The 13,318-nt window shown below is 41.0% G+C and overlaps 1 protein-coding gene across 1 annotated transcript; it reads left to right on the top strand.

The window, feature by feature from the left end:
- Nucleotides 1–1,408: 1,408 nt before the first annotated feature.
- Nucleotides 1,409–5,344, top strand: LOC115373369 (fucolectin-1-like). The gene is made up of 6 exons (XM_030071716.1): nucleotides 1,409–1,468; nucleotides 1,940–2,010; nucleotides 3,105–3,399; nucleotides 3,744–3,898; nucleotides 4,293–4,572; nucleotides 5,127–5,344. The coding sequence occupies exons 2-6, from the start codon at nucleotides 1,944–1,946 to the stop codon at nucleotides 5,275–5,277; spliced, it is 948 nt and encodes a 315-aa protein (XP_029927576.1). The 5' UTR covers nucleotides 1,409–1,468; nucleotides 1,940–1,943; the 3' UTR covers nucleotides 5,278–5,344.
- Nucleotides 5,345–13,318: the final 7,974 nt, after the last annotated feature.

Here is a 13,318-nt window from a genome sequence, read left to right as displayed (position 1 = left end):
TTGGAGGGCAAAAAAATGTTTTTTGAACTTAAATGTTCTTACCTCTCAAGCCATGTGTCTCCCTTCTTTGTAGGATGAGTGAAATGGATGCCTCTTCAAAAATATGCGGTCACATGACCAGCTTCTTCTATGGTTTTCTAGATAACAGGGGTGGCACTACTTGCCCCTTGGCACAAATTACCCCACTCTCCCCTACATGTCAAGAAATGCTTAGTTAACATTTATGTAACATGTCAACTCAATCTGAGTTGTTAACACCATGTTTTACATACCTGTGGAGCAGTAAGGAACAGACACTGTTTTAATAGTGTTGTCAGCTCAAGTGCCATGTTTATTCTACTTCTTCATCACCGACACGGCTTGAGTTGGGCGTCCCCTACTGAACCCTAGTGTTACAGCGACACCTACTGTCACAAAAAATTAACAACAACATTTAGTCCAAATGTTATGTTAAATGTTAGGTTGTAGCTACTAACATGTTTTGAAAAAAATAAGGGGGGTGTCAGTTTTTTTTCCTTTTCTTAATAGAGGCCATTTTTTCCACCCTCTACATCTACATGCAATATGTGTATTTTCAGAATTTTGTCTTGATGACTGATTTTTTTTTTTCTTTTTTTTTTTTTTTTTACAGTGGTTTGAAATCTGCCTTTCCATGCGTAGGTGGCTGCTATCATTTGACTGGCTTAGTCAATTTGTGAAGCCTCGCATTAATTGACACTTGCCAATTAGCTCAGTGAGATAGAGCATCATCCTTCATGCAAGAAACTGTCAGTTCAAGCCTCGACTGATGCAAAATGCACCTTAGAATGCCACCTTTCTTTTCATCTTCCTATTCTCCACTTGTTGCTCCGAAATGCCTAAAATTGCCCAGCCCCGACCATTGCTGCGCCGTGGTGGCCTTGACAGTACGATTGGGCAAGGAGACACACAGCAAGAGCTAGAGATTGAGAAGTGGTGGATTGCTCTGAGTTCTCAACTGGGTGAGAAAAATATCTCTTGAATGCTAATGATAATACTACAATTATGTAAATCCTTCTTACAACGTGTATATTAAATTGTGTACTAAAAGTTGTAATCATATAATTTTTATGCTGGTAAATAAACTGTTCTTATGTGTTAACTAAAGTAAACAGACAACACCCTGGTCCAAGAAAATTTGCTGAAATCCACCAACTGTTTCCTTATCTTAATAAAAAAAAAAAATGTGCAAAGTCTACTTCATAATTCGGGAACATGGTGATGCCCAACTGTGATCTGCATGATCTGGTGTGTGTTTGTGTGTGTGTGTGTGTGAGAGAGAGAGAGAGAGAGAGAGAGAGAGAGAGAGAGAGAGAGAGGTATAAAAAGCTGCAAACAGGCAGTTCTGAAGCGCATCGGCGAGCTGCTTGAAGAGGGCGCATCAAGACTCACCATCTTTGAGAGCATTTTTACTTCATCTCTCCTTAAATCCTTTTTGACCAGAGAGAAGGTGCGAAACATTTTTCTTTCTCTCCCAAAATTATTCTTTAAGTGTCTTTTGATTCAACTCTGCTGATCCACTGCCTGAGCAATAAAAGAAATTTTAGTTAAAGTTAAAGTGTAATTAAAGAAACTGTGTGGCAGTCTTACCTTCCATCTAAGAAAGCTCGCTCTTCAGAGGAGCAATGTTTTTCCTTGCTTCTGATCTTTTAATCAGAGAGCCTTTCCAGATGTTGCTTGAATTTTATGTTTTATATTTTTTATACTCCTTTTTTTTTAAATGATGAGTTCATGACTTGTTTTATTCATTTCATTTTATTTCCTTTTTTTTTTTTTTTTTTTTTTTGCTTCCATTGGGAATCACTTTATTACTTCTTTTGAAATTAAACTGTAAGGTGGAGCCATGTGTTGTTGATCAGTTTCACACAGTAATGATGACAAATCTACTAATGTCCCTTTTTATTGTCTCTCTCTCAACCAGAAAGATGAAACACACCATAATTATCCTCCTGCTGCTTCTCCTGGGCACCTGCACGGTTACCACCGCTTCAAGTAAATATGATCTTGTGATATTTATGTTGTCTTTGACATAAAATGATAGATAGATATGATAGATGATAGATAACTTTATTGTCATTCAAGCACACATGCATGAAAAACAGTGCACTGGAATGAAATCTTGTTGCATTTGGCTCTCAGAAACAGTTAAAAAATACAATCATCAGCCATAAAAGAGCTTTTGTGTGCATACAATTGAAACATATCTGCAATAAATATCATGCAATAAATATCATGGCATGCTATCCAATCTTGTTTTAGGCCAGGAGCTGGATGATCAGAGGATCCAAACGAGAAAAAAAGGAGGAAAATCCGCACACTGAATTGGAGCTCCCAATAAACTGTATAAAGTGTCCACCTGCCACTTGCCATGTCATTACTCTATAGTTGCCTGAGGAAGACTGTAAAACGAAACGTCGTTTTTTAGTCAATAAAGTTTATTGGGAGCTCCAATTCAGTGTGCGGATTTTCCTCCTTTTTTTCTCATGCTGTGTATCTTTGACTGCTGGAGAATTACAATCACAGCCTGTGATTATTTAAATAAAATGCACTGGCTGCCTTAATTGGTTTGATTACTGCATCAGAAGTTTTGCAGTTGTGTCAATCTAGTCGCAGCTGTTTCTGTCATAGAGGTCAGTTGGAGAATCGGCTGTGTGCAAAACATGGCTAAATCTACAGTATGCAGGTTAGAAACAAAAGATATGAGGAACATTATTGTGGTGGGTTCATTTTTTCCCATTTTAAGTAAAACTGAACAGGCAAATGTAGCTTTGTTTCCATATTTAAATTACTGTGACACAGTTACTTGTCTTGTCTTTAGCACCAGCAGCTACCAGCCATTACCAGCGCCTTGCCATGCGTTGTTTGATACTGTGAAAGTGAGTTAACATTCGGTGACAGATACTACATGATTAGCTGAAATGCAGGGTAGGTTTACAACTTGAAATAACTGTGATCATGGTGCCTAAACAGCAGCAGCAGCACATATCGTTTATACTAGACAGAACCAGCTGCGGCAAGCTACTGAGAAATTAAACAATGACAAATCATCAACTAAATGTATATTTAAATGTATGCCACATTCACAGAAAATCTGGCCTTGCGTGGGAAAGCGACTCAGTCATCAATCAGAGGCGCACCATGGACAGGCTACAGTGCCGCCTCCAATGCCATCGATGGAAACCGCCAATCTAAATTCATGGCTGGATCATGCAGCACTACTGAATCTCAGACGAACCCCTGGTGGAGAGTGGACCTGCTGGACTCCTACATTATCACCTCCATCATCATCTCAGTCAGAGGAGACTGCTGTGCAGAAGAGACCATTGGGGCAAATATCTACATCTCGGACTCTCCTATTGAAAATCAGAGTCCAAAAAAAGCGTAAGTGAATATAAAGACTCATCAAACAATAAGCATGTGAATAAAAGTGACCACTACTCTTTTTTGAGCTTTTTTTCATCCACAAAAAGTTGTCTGATTGGATGTTCTTGTACTGCACAATCTTTTGTTGTTACTATTCATGTAAGTTGATATGGAGCCGCCTGAAATGAAGCTGTGCCACCTGGCTCACTATGTGTAATAATAATGTAAACTTGTGAACATGTAAATGAATGTTTCAGTTGACATTAAGGTGAGCTGATAATGATATTTTTGTTCATTTTTGTGTGAACTAGTCCTTTAATCTTAGACGTCTTTATGGACTTTTTCCTCTCTCTGTCTTGCAGGGATGGTTCTGTTCCTCATGTTCCATTGGGCGAGTCTTTCACTCTGAATTTTGACAACAAAGTGGAGGGACGCTATGTGACTGTGAAAATGGAGGGTCAAAACAAAGTCCTTTCACTCTGCGAAGTGGAAGTCTATGGGTATCCTGCTGCGACTGGTGAGAGTTTGAGTTGTGACATGTTTTGAAATGTCATTAGTGTTGATTTTACTCCAGTCAATGGATATATAACTCATAAGACAAAGTTTTGTGTCTAAATAGAATGTATGTACAAACTGCAATGAATGAATAAGTTTATTTCGGTCTTAATTCATACAGGATTTTTTTTTCAACATAACCATTACAAGGAAATAATAATAATTCCAAACGAACATAAACATTTATAGGAGACATGAATTGGGATAAACTGAACAAAAAAAGTTGCATCTCCCATTTATGAGAAATCAAAAGTTAGTGGGATTGTGGATTTTTAATACATATGGTGAGTTTTATAAAACCCACAGATTGTCATGATTTTGATCTGTTGATTTTTGTCACCATGTCCTTTGTGCAGGAGAGAATTTGGCACTCCGAGGACGAGCAATGCAGTCGTCAGTGTATTCAACTTCAATCCCAATGAATGCCATAGATGGGAATCGTGACACCAGCTACGAACGAGGTGCCTGCAGTATCACGCAATACAGCTTCAGCCCCTGGTGGAGACTGGACCTGCTCAAAACCTATAAGGTGGTTTCTGTCAGCATCACTAACAGAGATTATGTACCAGAGCGAATCAATGGAGCTGAGATCCGCATTGGAAATTCCCTCGACAACAATGGCAACAACAACCCCAGGTAGTTCATCAGGAATACTGAAAACTGTTACTGGACAATCTTGGCATTCATTTTCAACACAACTCCGTGTCTAGTTCTGAACAACACACCTTTGTGCTACTTCACAAGACAACATGTTCTCATAAAAGCGTGTACAATCATATGCAAACACATGTGAAACGCGTATGGACCACTGCCTTACTCAAAGACACCTCAGTTGTTGAGGGAGGGAAGAGCATTTCTCCTTCGCTTCGCTTTTCTTTCCCTGATCATTATCAAGACCATTTCTCTGTCCTTTAAACAACTATTTAAAAATATTTGTACTTTTTAAAACAGTAACATTGTTAACTTCTACATAAACATCATAAAATATAAATCCAAAAACATCTATAGCATCATGTAAGAGAATAAAACCAAGGTTTACCCACATGTTCAGTAATGTTGTGTTCAGAAGTGGCACAAACACAAACATATCAGTCACATGATTGAATGTACTGAAACTGAAACGTCTATTTTTGTGTCCATTTGTTCACCTGAACTGTTGGTAACAAAATGATTTCTGCTTCTCCTGGTAGGTGTGCTGTGGTCTCACACATCGCTGCAGGTGTTACTGAAAACTTCCAGTGTAATGGGATGGAGGGTCGCTACATCAACATTGTCATTCCAGGAAGAAAAGAGTACCTGACCCTGTGTGAGGTGGAGGTGTACGGCCACAGCCTGGACTAGGTCTGAGGAGGCCGAGAAATTCAACACACTCCCTTTTTACATTGAGTGATGCTCTCATGCAGGCTCACACTGATTACAGTTATTGATTAAGCCTCACTTTCTAGATTGTCAATATGAAAACCAATCAAGACGTTTATGATGCCAGGGACAAATATTGCTGTGACAGAGCTGCCTGACCTCTGTGATTCTACCGACCATGATGTATCATCGTAGAGCTGATGGGTGTTGCAGCATTGGAAAATAAGTGGTACTTATTGTGCAATATATTTTGAAAGTAAAGGTTAAAGTTGGGTTGAGCACATTGTTTAGCTCTGTCTCAGTTTTCCAGACTTTCCTAGTGAAAGCGGGATTGGAGTTTGATCTTGTTGGTCTAGAGCTGCTCTGGATGCAGATATAATGTCACTGGGCTGCTTGTGATTTGTCTGGTCTGTGCTTGATGGTCGAATGCTGTTGCTTCATTGCTTTTGATTCAGTCTGAGATGACTGTTTTCAATATTGAACACAGCATTGTTACGACACTCTCTGCTGCTGGATAATCAGAATCATAATCAAATAATCATATTTGCTGAAATAAATTCTCTTCAAAATGAATGCCACATGTTGTCCTTTTCATTTTATCTTTACTTTTATCTATTTATTTACTCATTTACTCATTCATTCATTCATTCATTCATTCATAAGATTAGTTGAACGAGGACAATGTAAATTTATATAGGAAATGGCTTTATAGGGTTCATGTGACATTTGAGTGGGAAAAAGATGATTCCCACAAGGTCTGTGATTCACGGAGGGTGGGGTGGTAGTTTTATTTAACCCTTAGATGCATGGCTCACCAAACCCTGCACTCTTCCATGAGTGGGGTCAAAAATGACCCCAATTGAAATTAATGGGTTTTACGCTGAAAACTTCAGAAATGTCTTTCATTTTGGTTAAAGATGATGATTTTTATTGTATTTTAGTCAACAAAATAATTATTTCATGTTTGACATGTCCATTTATCACTTTTAATAAAATTTTTTTATCAAAAAACATATTTTAAATAGGTCAAAAAATGGAAACATCCAAAAATGATCCCTATTAGAAACAATGTGTTTAGTGCAATATTTCTTCATTTTGGTTTTAAAATAATGATTCTTATTATATTTTGGTCAACACAAGAATAATTTCATGTTTTACATGTTCATTAATCACAGGGCTACTCAACCCATAGCCCAGGGGCCACATGCAGCCTGTATGTCATTTTTATGCAGCCCGCCACTATCATATAATAAAAATATTATGATTCTATCTAATCTTTTTGGGAATAAAGCCTCATTTTGTTGTAACCTGATCATTTCATCATTAATCATTGCATGACAATCTTTTATTCAGTGAGGTTTGGCCTTGGATGGAAATGTAGCTGTTTTCTGTTTGTTTCATTCATGTTGAGACTAGTCATGTAGCCTGTGACAAAATTATTGTTTAAACGTCCAAAATAGGACAGACATGTTTAGCTTTCGGCCCTTGAACACAGCTGAATTTTGCTGAGTGGCCCCTGAGCCGTCTTAAGTTGAGTCGCCCTGATTTATCACCTTCTTTCATTTGATCAAAATATTGCTATCAATGCAGCTATCAAAATGTCAACATTAATTGTTTGTCTGTCCATCTGTCTGTCTGTCTATGCATGTCCACACATATGTACACACACACGTGTGTCTTCTCTCTTCTCACTGTGAGCAGCTCTTACAATCTACAACTACTTGTTTCTGGCTGTGAGCGCTGCACACAGGGTCACTGCATTTCCAACAACTATTGCAGAGGCCTGTATCACGAAGCGGGATTAAGGCGTTAGCGAGATAACTTCAGGCTCAACTCCGGATTTTCTGTATCACAAAGCTGGTTCACCTCTGATCGGGATAGAAAACCTGTCCTAATCCTATCCTGAAAGCTAGCCTGCTCCGGGGCAGGCTAACTTTCAGGATAGGATTGAACCCTACATAAAGCACCGCCCCCTGGCCAATCAGCTGTTTGCCAAACCGTGGCCTGTCCAATCATTGAGGATCCCGGAGAGCATTACGGCGTCAAAGGATTTTCCTTGACCGATCAAACCCGTTAGATTTTGCCGACGACTCTCTGTATGAGAGAAAGGATGTAATGTAATGTATGTAATGTGAAGCAGCTTCAGCCTGGCTAACAGCTGCCTGCTATACACAGCTGACACTCTGTAGGAGAGGAAAACACACGAGAGATCATTAAAGGAAATTTGATAATCAAAAGTATTTTTTAGAGCCGTTTCACAACATTTTAGGGACATTTAACCCTCCTGTTATGTTCACATTTTTGAACATCCTTTATGTTTGGAGTCAATTTGACCCCTGCAGTTTAAACTTTCACAAAATTATCATAACTAAAATTGTTACCAAAGTTTATGTGTCAAGTACTTGATGTTTCTTTGTTGATTACCTAAATAGCCCTTTAAATAAAACATAACTCCGCCCCACCCCTACTTATACATTCAGTATTCCTATTATGCGACAATGGAAAAATATTCAGATCACCATAAAATGTCACTGATTGTTCTAAAATTGAAAAGAAATATTAATTTTTGGTGTTTTAATGGCTTTATATTATTTCTAAGTACAGATTTTTGTTATTTATAACCAATGCGTTACAAAGTGTGTCCAGGACATGGAAAACATATCATCATGTCAATTTCATGTTTACCCGGTAGAACCCATTACATTAGGAACACTCATTAAATATGAAGCAAAAAAAATGATGTTAATCATTTATTTAGAGACGTTAAACATTGGCTGGGGTCAAATTGACCCCAAACATAATAGGAGGGTTAAAATGGCACAATTAATTAGCTCTAAATATTTTGGGGGGGGGGGCAAATTATTCCTGTGTAAGAGAATGGGCCTGACAGCTGAGGGTTATATGTGGGGGAATTCAACTATACCTGTCATACACGCAACACATCTGTGCAGTGCAGTGCATAGGTTTCAGCGTCAGATGTGGACTTCAGCCACTGATATGTAATTTGCGCATTTATGCAGTCAGCAATTCGTTGCCAAGTATCCCGCCTTCTCTTAGTGGCAGCCGCGGTGTTCAATTTAGTGTGTAGATGTTGTTTTCCTCCTCATACTTTTCCAGTCTAGTACGCCGCTCCTCCTCATACTTTTCCAGTAGGCGATAATACGCTGTTCCTCCGCCCTGACATGCGCTGTGCGTTTTTCCTTGTCGCTCATGTTTGTGATTGGTCGACTGCCTCAGAACGTGCCCCTTATACATGCATGTTCACGGCTCTTGATGAGGCAAACCTGGATCGAGTGAGCGAGTTGATAACCAGCGGCGTGATACCGGTTTTCCCTGATCACCATGATCTCGATTAGTGTAGCCGGATAGCTCATCGAGAGAATGCCAAGAGTGTGCAAAGCAGTAATCAGAGCAAAGGGTGGCTATTTTGAAGAAACTAGAATATAAAACATGTTTTCAGTTATTTCACCTTTTTTTGTTAAGTACATAACTCCACATGTGTTCATTCATAGTTTTGATTCCTTCAGTTAGAATCTACAATGTAAATAGTCATGAAAATAAAGAAAACGCATTGAATGAGAAGGTGTGTCCAAACTTTTGGCCTGTACTGTATATATTCTGAGGTATAAAAATGATGATAATACTTACATGTATGTTGCTGTGTAAAGATAACCTTAAGGGTTGTGAGACTGCTGGCATTAGATGTGTGGATCAACACTAGATGTATACCTGACATTCACAGTTGATAATAATCAAAGGTTCCTAGGGTTAACTCTTGAAATCCCATAGAAAATGCTTGGGGTCATTTTTGACCCCACGTATGGAAGAGTGGGGTAATGATATAAAAAATGCAATTACTTACTCTACTACTATTACTCTACTACTAAATATAACAGTTAGATACAAATCCAAATGGCCTCATGTCAAAGACAACCTATTTGAGGAATACACGGAGGATTAAATGATAAAAATTTAAAATGACTGAGATATTGTAAAAAGAAAAAAAAAACACCTCCGGGGTCATTTTTGACCCCACATATATATCTAAGGGTTTGTTACAATTGGCCTTATAGTTCGATTGTCTCTTGCATTAGCCAATGTATTACATAGTTCAGGACAGCTTGAACCGCTAAGCAGAGGACAGATAAAGCGGGAGCCAGATGTAGATAGATGGATAGATAGATAGATAGATAGAATTTTATTGTCTGACCCAGAAGGTGCCAGAAATTTTTCTTTGACAAGGCTCAAAAAGTCTTACATGTATACACACACACACACACACACACACACACACACACGCACAGTAGGCATCAAAGACGACAGAAACAACAACTACAGTACTCATAAATAAAAGACACACACAAACACACAAGCACACTATTTCTTAAAAGAAGGGAGAAGGGAAAGGACCGGCTCCAAGTTAAGCTTTTGAGCTGTTGAGGGCTGTGACTGCAGATGGAATGAATGATTTTTTGTAGATTGTTTTCCTGGCCCGTGGAACTATGTATCTTCTGCCTGATGGGAGGAGGGTGAATGAGTGATGGAGCAGAAGGGAGGGTTCCTCTGTGATCAGGGTGGCTTTCCTCAACACAGAGCGCTCATACAGATAGGACAGTGGGGTTTGTAGTGATCCAATTATTTTACTGGCTTGGTCAGTGATGCGTGAGAGTTTTATTTTCTGTTTGCTGGTGAGGACCAAGATATGATATTGAAGGTGAGAATGGATTCTATGAGTGACCGGTAAAGCATTGTTAGAGTCTTTTTGATGATGTTGAAGTGCCTCAGCTTCCGGAGAAGATGGAGACGCTGGAGGGCTTTGCTGTAGATGGTGTCGGAGTGTGTTTGGAATGAAAGGCGGGTATCCATCTGTGTACCCAGATACTTAAAACATTCCACTTGTTCAACCTCTTCTCCCTGGACAGTCAGAGGTTTAAAAAGCTGAGGGGTAATTGTTGGCCCGTCCTTGCCCACACAGCAGCACAGTTCCTTGGTCTTTTGGATGTTAAGTTCCAGTGATTTCTCACTAAAAGTTGCGACCAGGTCGTTGACTGCCAGTTGGTACTGGATGGGAGCCACCATACTGTCCATGTGGGCTACCAGGGCCATGTCATCAGCATATTTAAAAGACTCATTCCCTCCCTGCTGCAGGTGATGTCATTTGTGTATGCAGAGAACAGAATGGGGGATAGAACACAACCTTGTGGGAGCCCTGTGTTTAAAACCAGTTTACTGGATTTAACACCGTTTAAAAGCACTTGCTGTGGTCTTGCCGTTAAAAAGTCTTTTATCCATAAGATCAAAGTTGGGTGTGTGTGTGTGTGTGTGTGTGTCTGTGTGTCTGTGTGTCTGTGTGTCTGTGTGTGTGCGAGTGTGTGTGTGTGTGTGTATCTATGTGTGTATATAAGAGAGAATCGTGGGGTGGGGGTTTAGAGGGTGGGGTGGGGAGGGGGGCGGGGGGTGTTTTTAACATGTAAAGCACTTTGTGCTACATGTCATGTATGAAAAGTGCTCTACAAATAAAGATTGATTGATTGATTGATTGATCTGTAGGTTCAGGAGGCAGTGCAGCAGTGTGTCAGTGTTTACGGTGTTAAAAGCAGAGGAGAAGTCCATAAATAAAATCCGAGTGTGTGGTTGTGCTGAGTCCATGTTTTCCACAACTGTATTTAAAAGAGTCAGGCTTGCATCCTCTACACCCCGTTTTGCTCTGTAAGCGAATTGGAGAGGATCCAGTTTGTCAGACAGCATGTGTGACATTAAGTCACACACCATTCTCTCCATGCATTTACAAAGGACTGATGTTAGGGCCACAGGCCTGTAGTCTTTTGTGTCCTTAGCCCGTGCCTTTTTTGGGATGGGGATGATTATGGACTTCCACAGGTTGGGAGCACAGCCAACGTCCAGAAGATGCTGGAACAGTCTGGTGAAGACTGGCCCCAACTGTACAGCACAGCTCTTGAGCACCCTGCCCCTGAGCCTGTCAGGGCCAGGGGCTTTGTGAGGATTTACCCTCTGTAGGATGGAGGTCACAAACTGCTCATCCACAGTGATGGCTTCAATGTCGGTCTGACAGTTAAAACTAAAGTGTTCTGATGTGTTGTTTTGGTTGAACCTACTGAAGAAGATGTTGAGTTCTTCTGCAAAGGAGGCAGGGTCTGTGCAACCAGTTGCAGTTGGTTTGGTGGCACGGCCCATCATGATGTTTAGTCCCTGCCATGCCTCCCTCACATTCCCCGATGTTAATTTCTCCTCTACTTTTTTCCTGTAGTTGTTTTTTGCAAGGGCAGATTGCCTCCTGAACTCCTTCTCCAGCTCTTTCACCTTCTGCTTGCCCCCCTGAAGAAATGCTCTTTTCTTCTGGGTTAGGCAGAGTTTCATGTCTTTGTTGAACCATTTTTTATTGTTAGGGTAGATGGTTATTTTTTTTTGGTAGGAGTGACAGTGTCCTCACAAAATGAAATATATGAGGTCAGTACTTCTGTCAAAGAATTCAAATCCCCACCACAATCACTGAAAAACAAGTCCCAGTCTGTGAGCTCAAAGCAACCTCTGAGTATCTCAGCTGCTTCATTGTTCCAGATGTTGATAGTATTTGTTACTGTCTCACTTGTTTTGAGTTGTGATTTGTATTTGGGTAGCAGCAGGATGACCGACCGAGTGGGGGGCGTGGCTTCGATACATATGCGTTTGGGATATTTCCATAACATTGGTCCAGTATTTTGTTCATTCTGGTGGGAGTAGTGACGTATTGCTCCAGGTCTGGCAGCTGTGATGAGACATCACAGTGATTAAAATCTCCCAGGAGAAATACAGGCTGTGCTTTGGTGTGGTTTACAGCTCTGTGATAGCTGTCAGCTATCCGCTCTGCCGCAGTGTTAAAATCCGGTCCAGGGACATATGCTAAAATCACAGTCAGCTGGGAGAACTCTCGGGGTAAATAATGCGGTCTGAAGGACACTGTCAACAGCTCGTAGTGCTTACAGCTCTCGGTCTCTCTCACTGTAAAGTTTGTTGCCCACTTTTTGTTGACAGCCATACAGAGCCCGCCCCCAATCGATTTCCTGGTTCTCGCTGTGTCCCGGTCAAAGCGAATGATATTGAAGCCGTCCAGTTGCAGGTCTGTGTCCTCGGTGAGCCAGGTTTCCATGAAGCAGAACAGGCTGGTCTGTCGGTAATCCCGATCGAACTGTAGGAGGGTGGAAAGTTCATCTGCCTTGTTCCGCAGCGATCGCACATTTGACAGCGCAATGGCAGGTAAGGGGAGCCGGCTGCCTCTCCTCCTCAGTCTGTTCCTTATGCCCCCTCTGGACCCCTCTTCCTCCGGATGCGTTTTCGCTTCTGATTGCGAAGTATCTGTCGGGGAATGTTGTCGGTGAGGAGAGGTGCGGGTGTTGGTACCAGCAGTTGGTGGCCGAGTTCCAGCAGGTAGCTCCGTGAATATGTGAGCCTACCTGTGGTGGTGGTGAACGGCTGTGCAAGTGGCAAACAAAGTCCATTTACTGGCCATAGAGTCGCTAAAACAAGCCAGAGCAAATAAAGTGCCGTTGTTATTAGCTGTCCATTGAAGCAGTCCATTTTCACAGAAACATACTTAAAACCACAATTTAAAACATAACACTCAGAGCCGTGTCAGCAGTCGCTCCGGCAGAGTAGCGCCCCCATGGCAACAATGGGGGTGCTTTCTCTATCTTGTTAGTAAGGTCTGTTGCATTAGATACATGCCGAGTCAACATCCACACACATAGCATCACACATTCTAGAAACAAGGTATGGACTGCGGTTGGCCTGTCCATGTCCGGGTAACTGGCCAATTATTCTCGGTTGTGTCTAAAAGTCCAACCTATGTACGGGGCAGGCCCAGCCCAAGAACATAAATGTGTATCATTTCCTGATATTGGGGCTCTTTCCTGATTGAGATCCTACGGGAGCTCTGTCACACTGAGACCAGCGCAGCGGTGCTTTATATGTGACCATAATAAATATTGCATCAGAAAATTGAAGACTGACTCCGGTCTGTTCCTGG

The sequence above is a fragment of the Myripristis murdjan genome, chromosome 16, assembly GCF_902150065.1.
Source record: "Myripristis murdjan chromosome 16, fMyrMur1.1, whole genome shotgun sequence".
Lineage (NCBI taxonomy): Eukaryota > Metazoa > Chordata > Actinopteri > Holocentriformes > Holocentridae > Myripristis > Myripristis murdjan.
This window is presented reverse-complemented; position numbering and strand designations above follow the sequence as displayed.

Coding starts and splice junctions, on each gene's coding strand:
- LOC115373369 (XM_030071716.1), top strand. CDS start 1,944: ATGAAACACACCATAATTATCCTCCTGCTGCTTCTCCTGGGCACCTGC. Junction 3,899..4,292: donor TGGGTATCCTGCTGCGACTG/GTGAGAGTTTGA, acceptor TCCTTTGTGCAG/GAGAGAATTTGGCACTCCGA. Junction 4,573..5,126: donor AATGGCAACAACAACCCCAG/GTAGTTCATCAG, acceptor TTCTCCTGGTAG/GTGTGCTGTGGTCTCACACA.